Below are 12404 nucleotides of genomic sequence, written 5' to 3'. Positions count from 1 at the left end.
GAGAGAGTGTGTTTTCCTCTTGGATCTACGGTGAGCCGGTCCACTGCACTTAGCAATGTCATGTCATTCAGTCTCAGTTTAAAACAGGCAACACTTTGATAAGCAAAACTTGATGGATTCATTCCCAAGGGCATCACAGCAATTAGGCAAACAAGCGAGGCAGTCACTAGGCAGTTCATTAACATTCTGCCAGTCAAACACTCATTCTCAGCATGCTCTCAGTCTCTAGTAATAATACTCATTCCTTTGTTAAGACAACCGAGGGTTTTGGATCCCACTTCTGACACCAAACTATGCTAGCTAGCTTTGGTGAGCAATAAACAAGCGTGTGTTCATTCAGCCATCTTTATTCCTAACTGAACTTCCTTTGTCCCCTGATGGCAGCATAATCATCTCATTACAGAAGACCAGGACGTTTGACAGTCTAAAAAAATCGAATAACTGAAATCACAGGAATCTTGAAATGGAAACAAGGTAGTGTCATCTGGTAGAAGTGTCATCTGTAGAGAACAGTTTATTCCTCACCAATTCAGGCACATACTAAGACAACTCGTTTGACCATTATGATTAATATGGGGTCTTTAGCAAGCACTTAAGATGTCCCAAGTCCAAACTGAACCCTGGCCCCTTACTTATGCCCTTGTTGATGCCCCCACTAGAATATTTAAATGGATGGATCAGTATTTAAACAAAAACCTTGGAGTAAGGGCTAATGATCCGTTTGGAATGGGGCCACCAGACTCAGCTCCACCACTGTCTTGACTAGTTCACAGCTTCATGTCTTATGAGAATGTCATATCATCATACCAAACAATATCATCACAGCTAGCACAGAACGTTCCCTAAAGGTTATCTTTTGGTTGTTTGAAATAACTTCCACAGTGTTCTGGGAACCAATATCTGTTAGCTGGGATCACATTTAAATCCACACAGCCCGCGCAGCACAGCCGTGCAGGTTGAGCCCCTTTAGTACAGGGACACAGCCCGCGCAGCACAGCCGTGCAGGTTGAGCCCTTTAGTACAGGGACACAGCCCGCGCAGCACAGCCGTGCAGGTTGAGCCCCTTTAGTACAGGGACACAGCCCGCGCAGCACAGCCGTGCAGGTTGAGCCCCTTTAGTACAGGGACACAGCCCGCGCAGCACAGCCGTGCAGGTTGAGCCCCTTTAGTACAGGGACACAGCCCGCGCAGCACAGCCGTGCAGGTTGAGCCCCTTTAGTACAGGGACACAGCCCGCGCAGCACAGCCGTGCAGGTTGAGCCCCTTTAGTACAGAGACACAGCCCGCACAGCACAGCCGTGCAGGTTGAGCCCCTTTAGTACAGGGACACAGCCCACGCAGCACAGCCGTGCAGGTTGAGCCCCTTTAGTACAGGGACACAGCCCGCGCAGCACAGCCGTGCTGGTTGAGCCTCTTTAGTACAGGGACACAGCCCACGCAGCACAGCCGTGCAGGTTGAGCCCCTTTAGTACAGGGACACAGCCATGCAGGTTGAGCCCCTTTAGTACAGGGACACAGCCCGCGCAGCACAGCCGTGCAGGTTGAGCCCCTTTAGTACAGGGACACAGCCCGCACAGCACAGCCGTGCAGGTTGAGCCCCTTTAGTACAGGGACACAGCCCGCACAGCACAGCCGTGCAGGTTGAGCCCCTTTAGTACAGGGACACAGCCCGCACAGCACAGCCGTGCAGGTTGAGCCCCTTTAGTACAGGGACACAGCCCGCACAGCACAGCCGTGCAGGTTGAGCCCCTTAGTACAGGGACACAGCCCGCACAGCACAGCCGTGCAGGTTGAGCCCCTTTAGTACAGGGACACAGCCCACGCAGCACAGACGTGCAGGTTGAGCCCCTTTAGTACAGGGACACAGCCGTGTAGGTTGAGCCTCTTTAGTACAGGGACACAGCCCACGCAGCACAGCCGTGCAGATTGAGCCCCTTTAGTACAGGGACACAGCCCGCGCAGCACAGCCGTGCAGGTTGAGCCCCTTTAGTACAGGGACACAGCCCACGCAGCACAGCCGTGCAGATTGAGCCCCTTTAGTACAGGGACACAGCCCGCGCAGCACAGCCGTGCAGGTTGAGCCCCTTTAGTACAGGGACACAGCCGTGCAGGTTGAGCCCCTTTAGTACAGGGACACAGCCCGCACAGCACAGCCGTGCAGGTTGAGCGTGCCCCTTTAGTACAGGGACACAGCCGTGCAGGTTGAGCGTGCCTCTTTAGTACAGGGACACAGCCCACGCAGCACAGCCGTGCAGGTTGAGCCCCTTTAGTACAGGGACACAGCCCACGCAGCACAGACGTGCAGGTTGAGCCCCTTTAGTACAGGGACACAGCCGTGTAGGTTGAGCCCCTTTAGTACAGGGACACAGCCCACGCAGCACAGACGTGCAGGTTGAGCCCCTTTAGTACAGGGACACAGCCCGCGCAGCACAGCCGTGCAGGTTGAGCGTGCCCCTTTAGTACAGGGACACAGCCCACGCAGCACAGCCGTGCAGGTTGAGCGTGCCCCTTTAGTACAGGGACACAGCCGTGTAGGTTGAGCGTGCCCCTTTAGTACAGGGACACAGCCCGCGCAGCACAGCCGTGCAGGTTGAGCCCCTTTAGTACAGGGACACAGCCGTGCAGGTTGAGCCCCTTTAGTACAGGGACACAGCCCGCGCAGCACAGCCGTGCAGGTTGAGCGTGCCCCTTTAGTACAGGGACACAGCCGTGCAGGTTGAGCCCTTTTAGTACAGGGACACAGCCGTGCAGGTTGAGCCCCTTTAGTACAGGGACACAGCCGTGCAGGTTGAGCCCCTTTAGTACAGGGACACAGCCGTGCAGGTTGAGCCCCTTTAGTACAGGGACACAGCCGTGCAGGTTGAGCCCCTTTAGTACAGGGACACAGCCCGCGCAGCACAGCCGTGCAGGTTGAGCGTGCCCCTTTAGTACAGGGACACAGCCGTGTAGGTTGAGCCCCTTTAGTACAGGGACACAGCCGTGCAGGTTGAGCCCCTTTAGTACAGGGACACAGCCCGCGCAGCACAGCCGTGCAGGTTGAGCGTGCCCCTTTAGTACAGGGACACAGCCGTGCAGGTTGAGCCCCTTTAGTACAGGGACACAGCCCGCGCAGCACAGCCGTGCAGGTTGAGCCCCTTTAGTACAGGGACACAGCCCGCGCAGCACAGCCGTGCAGGTTGAGCCCCTTTAGTACAGGGACACAGCCCGCGCAGCACAGCTGCTAGAACAAACGGCTCCAGTCACACAAAATGGAACATGACGTTGTGGATCAAGTTTGGAATGACACAATTTAATGTGTACAACATCTAAAGACCAACATCACTATACTGAAAGTCTGTTTCTAAAACAACATATTTGGGTGGGTTTTGTTCATGTCATTTGCGTTGCCCGATTACTGCACAACGAGCAACGAAGTGTGTCACGGCAGGGGTAAGTTTCCCAAAAACAAGACAAAGCACAAAAAATGTGTCTGAACCCTTCTTGGACATTTCATTTACATCACAAAGAGATTTACTTCAGAAATATGAAAATGTGCCTTTTAACTAGTCCAGGACATCACACAGGACCTCGTCTATCAGCACGTCGTTGTCGCCCACAGGTATGTCCTGACACAGCTGCTCCCTGAAGGCCAGAGCGATGGTGTACGGCTTCCCCTTGGGGTGCTTCATACAGCGTTCCAGGTATGAGTCATAAAAGCCCTTCCCTCGGCCCAGACGATTCCCCTTCCTGTCAAATCCCAGGCCTGGCATCAAGATCAGGTCAAGACCTCCTGCATGGGAGGAACACATGGGAAATACATGAATGAGGAGGAGGCTTACTAGAATACCTTATGAACCATTTTTCAGAGAGCTGATGCCATCTCACAATGTAAACCTGTTATCTAGGTCAGAGGTTTTACAGCAGTGGTGATATAGGTCTATAAAAACGGCCATCTCTATGCATGTTTAAAACAGTATGTCAGATCTTCAACCTCAATTACAATACATCTTGTTAAACCGTTGCCTTACCCCTGTATGGTGATCCAAGTTCAACACTATGAAAGGATTGGTTGGTTCAAGAACATGAAAGGAGTTTCTCAGAGCTATAAAACAACGCTGTTCATCCTGTTTTAAAACAGAAATACACTCCACCCTACAAAATAAATGTGGCTAAAAATGCTATTGTTGCTTCGTAGCAGTGAACTGCAGGCCTGCCTCAATAAATGCCAGAACTAAAACATGCACCGCCAGTTCTACAGTCTCCAGCATGATCAATTCTTTATAATTCCATCAGACCCAACAAGCTACAGATTCTCTGTGGGTCAAAAGATGGATGGTGTTGGATCAATATTTCACAACATCCTGGTGTAACCATAGCATCAAGTGCTCGCTGACAACCCAAAGAAATAACAGAGGAGACGATTCACAGAATGTTTCTTAAAACATCTGATATCAGGGCCCGTATGTATCAATCATCTCAGGGTAGGAGTGCTGATCTAGAATCACTTTTGCCTTTACGCTTAAAATGAACAAGATTACATGGAAAGAGTGGACCTGATCCTAGACTTTATGAATGAGGCACCAGGCTTCTGGTGATGATGTGAACCTCTCACTCCATTCTGCTCGATGTAGCCGGAGACTCCAATATCAAAATCTCTTCCTGTTGTCACGCAACCATGACGTTCATGAATCATTTATGCAGATTAAGCAGGGACATTATGCATTCACCAGCAGCAGGTTGGGGATGCCATACTGCTGTGGTCTCTTCTCCGGCCCTCCAGACTGCAGGGTAACATCCATCTATTATTGATGCATATAGCCTACTGTTGTTCACATGACTCATCTGGCATCACATCATCCACTTTAAATGGCAGTAAGGATGTAATGCTAACAATCGAACCCTGATAGTTCTTGACACGCTCACAAACACACACCCTCCCAATGTGTACATAACACAGAGCCCAATCAAAGGCCTCTGTTTTTATCGACTCCAGTCTCTTCTATTCCTAGCCAATAACAAAGATCTCAGATGAATGTTAAATCATTCACTTTCTGAAGGACATCTACTCCTGCTGTGCCAAAATGCCATTGCCCCTTTTATCTCTCTGCTGTGTGTTCTCTCTCTCTCTGCTGTGTTCTCTCCCTCTCTCTGCTGTATTCTCTCTCTCTCTGCTGTATTCTCTCTCTCTCTCTGTTGTGTTCTCTCTCTCTGCTGTGTTCTCTCTCTCTCTGCTGTGTTCTCTCTCGCTCTCTGCTGTGTTCTCTCTCTCGCTCTGCTGTGTGTTCTCTCTCTCTGCTGTGTTCACTCTCTCTCTCTGTTGTGTTCTCTCTCTCTCTCTGCTGTGTTCTCTCTCTCTCTCTCTGTGTTGTGTTCTCTCTCTCTCTGCTGTGCTCTCTCTCTCTCTCTCTGCTGTGTTCTCTCTCTCTCTCTGTTGTGTTCTCTCTCTCTCTCTCTCTCTCTCTCTCGTGTTCTCTCTCTCTCTCTCTCTCTGTTGTGTTCTCTCTCTTTCACTCTGCTGTGTTCTCTCTCTCTCTGTGTTGTGTTCTCTCTCTCTCTCTGTGTTGTGTTCTCTCTCTCTCTCTCTCTCTCTGCTGTGTTCTCTCTCTCTCTCTGCTGTGTTCTCTCTCTCTCTCTGTTGTGGTCTCTCTCTCTCTGCTGTGTTCTCTCTCTCTCTCTGCTGTGTTCTCTCTCTCTCTCTCTGTTGTGTTCTCTCTCTCTCTCACTCTGCTGTGTGTTCTCTCTCTATGCTGTGTTCACTCTCTCTCTCTCTGTTGTGGTCTCTCTCTCTCTGCTGTGTTCTCTCTCTCTCGCTGTTGTGTTCTCTCTCTCTCTCACTCTGCTGTTCTCTCTCTCTCTCTCACTCTGCTGTGTTCTCTCTCTCTCTGCTGTGTTCTCTCTCTCTCTGCTGTGTTCTCCCTCTCTCTCTCTCTCTTTGTTCTCTCTCTCTCTCTCTCTGCCGTGGTTTCTCTCTCTCTCTGCCGTGGTCTTTCTCTCTGCCGTGTTCTCTCTCTCTGCCGTGGTCTCTCTCTCTGCCGTGGTCTCTCTCTCTGCCGTGGTCTCTCTCTCTGCCGTGGTCTCTCTCTCTCTCTGCCGTGGTCTCTCTCTCTCTCTGCCGTGGTCTCTCTCTCTCTGCCGTGGTCTCTCTCTCTGCCGTGGTCTCTCTCTCTGCCGTGGTCTCTCTCTCTGCCGTGGTCTCTCTCTCTGCCGTGGTCTCTCTCTCTCTGCCGTGGTCTCTCTCTCTCTGCCGTGGTCTCTCTCTCTCTGCCGTGGTCTCTCTCTCTGCCGTGGTCTCTCTCTCTGCCGTGGTCTCTCTCTGCCGTGGTCTCTCTCTCTGCCGTGGTCTCTCTCTCTGCCGTGGTCTCTCTCTCTGCCGTGGTCTCTCTCTCTGTTGTGTTCTCTCTCTCTCTGTCGTGTTCTCTCTCTCTCTGTCTCTCTCTGTTGTGGTCTCTCGCTCTCTGTCGTGTTCTCTCTCTCTCTGCCATGGTCTCTCTCTCTCTGTTGTATTCTCTCTCTCTCTGTTGTGGTCTCTCGCTCTCTGTCGTGTTCTCTCTCTCTGTTGTGTTCTCTCTCTCTCTCTGTCGTGTTCTCTCTCTCTCTGCCATGGTCTCTCTCTCTCTCTGTTGTGGTCTCTCTCTCTCTGTTGTGTTCTCTCTCTCTCTGTTGTGTTCTCTCTCTCTGTCGTGTTCTCTCTCTCTCTGTCGTGTTCTCTCTCTCTCTGTCGTGTTCTCTCTCTCTCTGTCGTGTTCTCTCTCTCTCTGTTGTGGTCTCTCGCTCTCTGTCGTGTTTTCTCTCTCTCTGCCATGGTCTCTCTCTCTCTGTTGTGTTCTCTCGCTCTCTGTTGTGGTCTCTCGCTCTCTGTCGTGTTCTCTCTCTCTCTGCCATGGTCTCTCTCTCTCTGCCATGGTCTCTCTCTCTCTGTTGTGGTCTCTCTCTCTGCAGTGGTCTCTCTCTCTGCCGTGGTCTCTCTCTCTCTCTGCCGTGGTCTCTCTCTCTCTGCCGTGGTCTCTCTCTCTGCCGTGGTCTCTCTCTCTGCCGTGGTCTCTCTCTCTGCCGTGGTCTCTCTCTCTGCCGTGGTCTCTCTCTCTGCCGTGGTCTCTCTCTCTGCCGTGGTGTCTCTCTCTGCCGTGGTCTCTCTCTCTGCCGTGGTCTCTCTCTCTGCCGTGGTCTCTCTCTCTGCCGTGGTCTCTCTCTCTGCCGTGGTCTCTCTCTCTGCCGTGGTCTCTCTCTCTCTGCCGTGGTCTCTCTCTCTCTGCCGTGGTCTCTCTCTCTGCCGTGGTCTCTCTCTCTGCCGTGGTCTCTCTCTGCCGTGGTCTCTCTCTCTGCCGTGGTCTCTCTCTCTGCCGTGGTCTCTCTCTCTGCCGTGGTCTCTCTCTCTGTTGTGTTCTCTCTCTCTCTGTCGTGTTCTCTCTCTCTCTCTGTCTCTCTCTGTTGTGGTCTCTCGCTCTCTGTCGTGTTCTCTCTCTCTCTGCCATGGTCTCTCTCTCTCTGTTGTATTCTCTCTCTCTCTGTTGTGGTCTCTCGCTCTCTGTCGTGTTCTCTCTCTCTGTTGTGTTCTCTCTCTCTCTCTGTCGTGTTCTCTCTCTCTCTGCCATGGTCTCTCTCTCTCTCTGTTGTGGTCTCTCTCTCTCTGTTGTGTTCTCTCTCTCTCTGTTGTGTTCTCTCTCTCTGTCGTGTTCTCTCTCTCTCTGTCGTGTTCTCTCTCTCTCTGTCGTGTTCTCTCTCTCTCTGTCGTGTTCTCTCTCTCTCTGTTGTGGTCTCTCGCTCTCTGTCGTGTTCTCTCTCTCTCTGCCATGGTCTCTCTCTCTCTGTTGTGTTCTCTCGCTCTCTGTTGTGGTCTCTCGCTCTCTGTCGTGTTCTCTCTCTCTCTGCCATGGTCTCTCTCTCTCTGCCATGGTCTCTCTCTCTGTTGTGGTCTCTCTCTCTGTTGTGTTCTCTCTCTCTCTGTCGTGTTCTCTCTCTCTCTGTTGTGGTCTCTCGCTCTCTGTCGTGTTCTCTCTCTCTCTGCCATGGTCTCTCTCTCTCTGCCATGGTCTCTCTCTCTCTGTTGTGGTCTCTCTCTCTCTGTTGTGTTCTCTCTCTCTCTGTCGTGTTCTCTCTCTCTCTGTTGTGGTCTCTCGCTCTCTGTCGTGGTCTCTCTCTCTCTCTGCCGTGGTCTCTCTCTCTCTGTTGTGGTCTCTCTCTCTCTGTTGTGTTCTCTCTCTCTCTGTTGTGGTCTCTCTCTCTCTGTCGTGTTCTCTCTCTCTCTGTTGTGGTCTCTCTCTCTCTGTCGTGTTCTCTCTCTCCACATGTAAGTAAGTATCTGAACAAGAGGAAAATGCTTTGAAACAAGTTTCAGATGCTCAGCAGGATGTCAATCCTGGCAGGTAGCAATTTGTGTTGTCCCCACACACACACACACACACACACACACACACACACACACCTCCAGACCTTTGCTTTCTATGCACCCCAGGACAAAGAGACATTCGTTATGAGGATGGAACTTCTGTTATGAAAAGAGGGGGAAATAATAGGGTCTAAAACCTGTCAGCTGCTGGGAATATTCAAGGTACTTGGAATAAGGTGCCCTTCTTGTTGCTATGTGAAAACCATGACGATAATCAAAGCAAATTTGGTGGCACGGCAAGACAGACCTTTTTTTCCCCCCATCTCTTCTCATGTATTTAAATTTGCTTTGCATTAGGGTCTATCTGTAGTTTCCTTGACAACAGCCATGATAGGTTCATGAGAGGTATTCAAGGCTGCAGGACTGAGTCAGAGTAGAGAGAAATTAATCAAACCAGCTGTTCACTGTCAGAGGGAGCCCTAAACTGAAGACGTGATTGGTTGGTATACAGAGACTATAGAAAGGCTCCACCCCCTTGAAATTTTTTCACATTTTCTTGCATTTTTAAGTGGGATTGAAATAGATTTAACTGTTGTTTTTTTTAAGTCATATATATATATATATATATATATTTTTTTTTTTTACAAATGAATAAAAAATAAACAACTAAAATAGTCATTGCAAAAGTAAAGCTCTTAGAGACTTACCCCAGAAGACTGACCACTGAAATCGCTGCCAAATGTGTTTCTGACATGTATTGACACAGAGGGGTGAATACTTATCTAATCAAGGTATATTAGGGTTTTATTTTTCATTCTTTTTTTTAATAGAATTTTTTCTTCCACTTCGACATGAGTATTTTGTGAAGATCGTTGACAAAAAATAAAAATGAAATTAATTTTTATCCCACTTTGAAACGCAACAAAATGTGGAAAAAGTTAAAGGGAGTGTAGACTTTCTATAGTCACCAACACCAAGAGTGAACCTGGTTACAAGTGAACCTGGTTACAAGTGAACCGGGTTACAAGTGAACCGGGTTACAAGTGAACCTGGTTACAAGTGAACCGGGTTACAAGTGAACCGGGTTACAAGTGAACCGGGTTACAAGTGAACCGGGTTACAAGTGAACCTGGTTACAAGTGAACCTGGTTACAAGTGAACCGATTTACAAGTGAACGTGGTTACAAGTGAACGTGGTTACAAGTGAACCGGGTTACAAGTGAACCTGGTTACAAGTGAACCTGGTTACAAGTGAACCTGGTTACAAGTGAACGTGGTTACAAGTGAACCTGGTTACAAGTGAACCTGGTTACAAGTGAACCTGGTTACAAGTGAACCTGGTTACAAGTGAACCGGGTTACAAGTGAACGTGGTTACAAGTGAACGTGGTTACAAGTGAACCTGGTTACAAGTGAACGTGGTTACAAGTGAACCGGGTTACAAGTGAACCGGGTTACAAGTGAACCTGGTTACAAGTGAACCAGGTTACAAGTGAACCTGGTAACAAGTGAACCTGGTTACAAGTGAACGTGGTTACAAGTGAACGTGGTTACAAGTGAACCTGGTTACAAGTGAACCTGGTTACAAGTGAACCTGGTTACAAGTGAACCTGGTTACAAGTGAACCTGGTTACAAGTGAGCCGGGTTACAAGTGAACCTGGTTACAAGTGAACGTGGTTACAAGTGAACCTGGTTACAAGTGAACGTGGTTACAAGTGAACCTGGTTACAAGTGAACCTGGTTACAAGTGAACCTGGTTACAAGTGAGCCGGGTTACAAGTGAACCTGGTTACAAGTGAACCAGGTTACAAGTGAACCTGGTTACAAGTGAACCTGGTTACAAGTGAACCTGGTTACAAGTGAACCGATTTACAAGTGAACGTGGTTACAAGTGAACCTGGTTACAAGTGAACCGATTTACAAGTGAACCTGGTTACAAGTGAACCTGGTTACAAGTGAACCTGGTTACTTGAGCTGGTGAGTGGAGTGAGAGCGATAATTAGAATTGACACAGGTTATTGCCAGACAGGAGTGAATTCATACATATGTAACCGGTGTGAAATGGCTAGCTAGTTATAGCGGGGTGCGCGCTAATAGCGTTTCAATCGCTGATGTCACTCGCACTGAGACCTTGAAGTAGTTGTTCCCCTTGCTCTGCAAGCGGCTTTTGTGTAGCGATGGGTAACGATGCTTTGAGGGAGGCTGTTGTCAATGTGTGCAGAGGGTCCCTGGTTCGAGCCCAGGTAGGGGTGAGGAGAGGGACGGAAGCAATATTGTTACACATACACAATGAAGGAGCGGGGTTATGACCAGTTTGGTTCCAGAAGTAATGATGACATTATTTGCACAGCTCAAATAGACTCAGAGAATGCACAACAAACACATTTCCTCCCCAGGCGTCGGTATTTCATATCCTATCTAATGATTAAAGCTGTGACGGTCTGGATTAAAATAGCTGAGGTTGACAGAGGAAAAACTACGTATTCACCATCCAGGAGATTACAATGCTAATAACTGTTATCAATATGATCTTTCTTATTATACAGCAGCAACAGAGTTGATTACAATAGAATTATGCAACTTCACCAATGATTCACAGTGCTTATTTGGTGCCCAGGGTAGATGTTACCAGATCTAGGATCAGTTTATCCTTCCCCTACCCAATGATTAACCTTTAGGGGGTAAATGACCTTGGATCAGTGGTGGGGCAATTCCATCCATCCCCTTGCATAGTATTTCGATGACGTGTCACATGACAGGTGTGTGTCCAGACGTAAGATTGTTATTGCAGGAGACGACCATTTTGATCCGTCTTGATGATGATGCTATACCACCATCTTGTGGAGGAAACCAAAACAGGAACTTTGATCTGACACTGATATGGTGTCCCTCGTTGGAGACTGTGCACGCATCCCAAATGGCACCCTTTCCCCTAAATAGTGCATTACTTCTGAACAGGGCCCATAGGGGAACAAAGATTAACTGTGTATAAGGGAAGAAAGACGAACATTGCAAGGCCGTGCCAGGATTTAGGTCATTCCAACAAATAGGTCATAAGTGTGTTATGATACACACAGATGGTAATATACAACAGGCAAACTAAAGTACAATATGTCAACACACACTGTGAGGATCGTATCACCATAGGGCACCCTGTGTGTGTGTGTGTGTGTGTGTGTGTTTTCAACCTTATCAGGTCCATAATGTCCTGACAAGTCACCGGAATGTCCTGACAAGGTAGGAAAACAGTCAGAACTTTTTTCATGTCCTGAATTTGTTAACATTTTATTTTACGCTTAAGAGTTAGGTTTAGGAGTTAGGTTTAGGTTAGGCATTTGGGTTTGAGTTAGGTTAAAGGTTATGGGTTAGGGAAAATAGGATTTTGATTAAGAATACATTTTTACTCCCCAAAAAGTAAAAAATGAATCACGAAAACTAAGCACTGTGCGTGTGTGTGGCCCTATGTGCGTACTGAAAGAAGGTGCCATCACGCTTACCTGACTCGGTAGGATATAAAGGATATTTGGTTGTTGTGTAAAACCAATAAAGAGATCACAGAAAAATAGAATAGGTTCTCACACAAAGTGGACGGACTCCAATATCTTCTTCTTTGTGATTTTTTCTTTTTTTCTTTCTTGCAGCAACAGGGCAAAAAGCTTGTGTGTGTGTGTGTGTGTGTGTGTGTGTGTGTGTGTGTGTGTGTGTGTGTGTGTGTGTGTGTGTGTGTGTGTATATGTGTGTGTGTGTGTGTGTGTAGACTAACACTAACCTGTCTCCAAGGCCTCCTCTCTGGTGTTGTCGTCGGCGGCAGGCTGTCTGATGTTCCAAGAAGTCAGAGGCAGTGACATCATATCCTCCATGCTGGTGAGCTTCACCATGTCCATGTGGTTACTGGTGCCCTGGGTCAAGTACTTGGGCATAAAGCAGGTCTTACCGTGCTTAAACAAGTCCTGAATGATCTCCTCTGTTCTCACCTCGTCGTGCATGCTGAGGAACACAGCGATGCGCTCACACCTGGCATACTTGGGGTGCTTGAAGAGCTGGTTGAGAGGAGAGTATAAACGGGTTAGTGTAGGCATAGTTTTTCTACTTCCCTGTT

General features: G+C 48.6%; 1 protein-coding gene across 1 annotated transcript in view; it reads right to left on the bottom strand.

Moving 5' to 3' along the window:
• Nucleotides 1-3268: 3268 nt before the first annotated feature.
• LOC110506892 (5-formyltetrahydrofolate cyclo-ligase) overlaps nucleotides 3269-12404 on the bottom strand; it is an 11235-nt gene continuing 2099 nt past the window's right edge. Inside the window, exons 2-3 of the mRNA XM_036963670.1 lie at nucleotides 12075-12345; nucleotides 3269-3769 (exon numbers count right to left, since the gene is read on the bottom strand). Coding sequence (XP_036819565.1) covers nucleotides 3543-3769; nucleotides 12075-12345 — 498 coding nt within the window. The 3' untranslated portion in view covers nucleotides 3269-3542. The remainder of the gene's footprint in view (nucleotides 3770-12074; nucleotides 12346-12404) is intronic.

Source organism: Oncorhynchus mykiss, chromosome 26, assembly GCF_013265735.2.
Source record: "Oncorhynchus mykiss isolate Arlee chromosome 26, USDA_OmykA_1.1, whole genome shotgun sequence".
In the NCBI taxonomy this organism is placed as follows: domain Eukaryota; kingdom Metazoa; phylum Chordata; class Actinopteri; order Salmoniformes; family Salmonidae; genus Oncorhynchus; species Oncorhynchus mykiss.
Note: the sequence above shows the minus strand (reverse complement) of the source record. Positions and strands in the feature narration are given on the sequence as shown.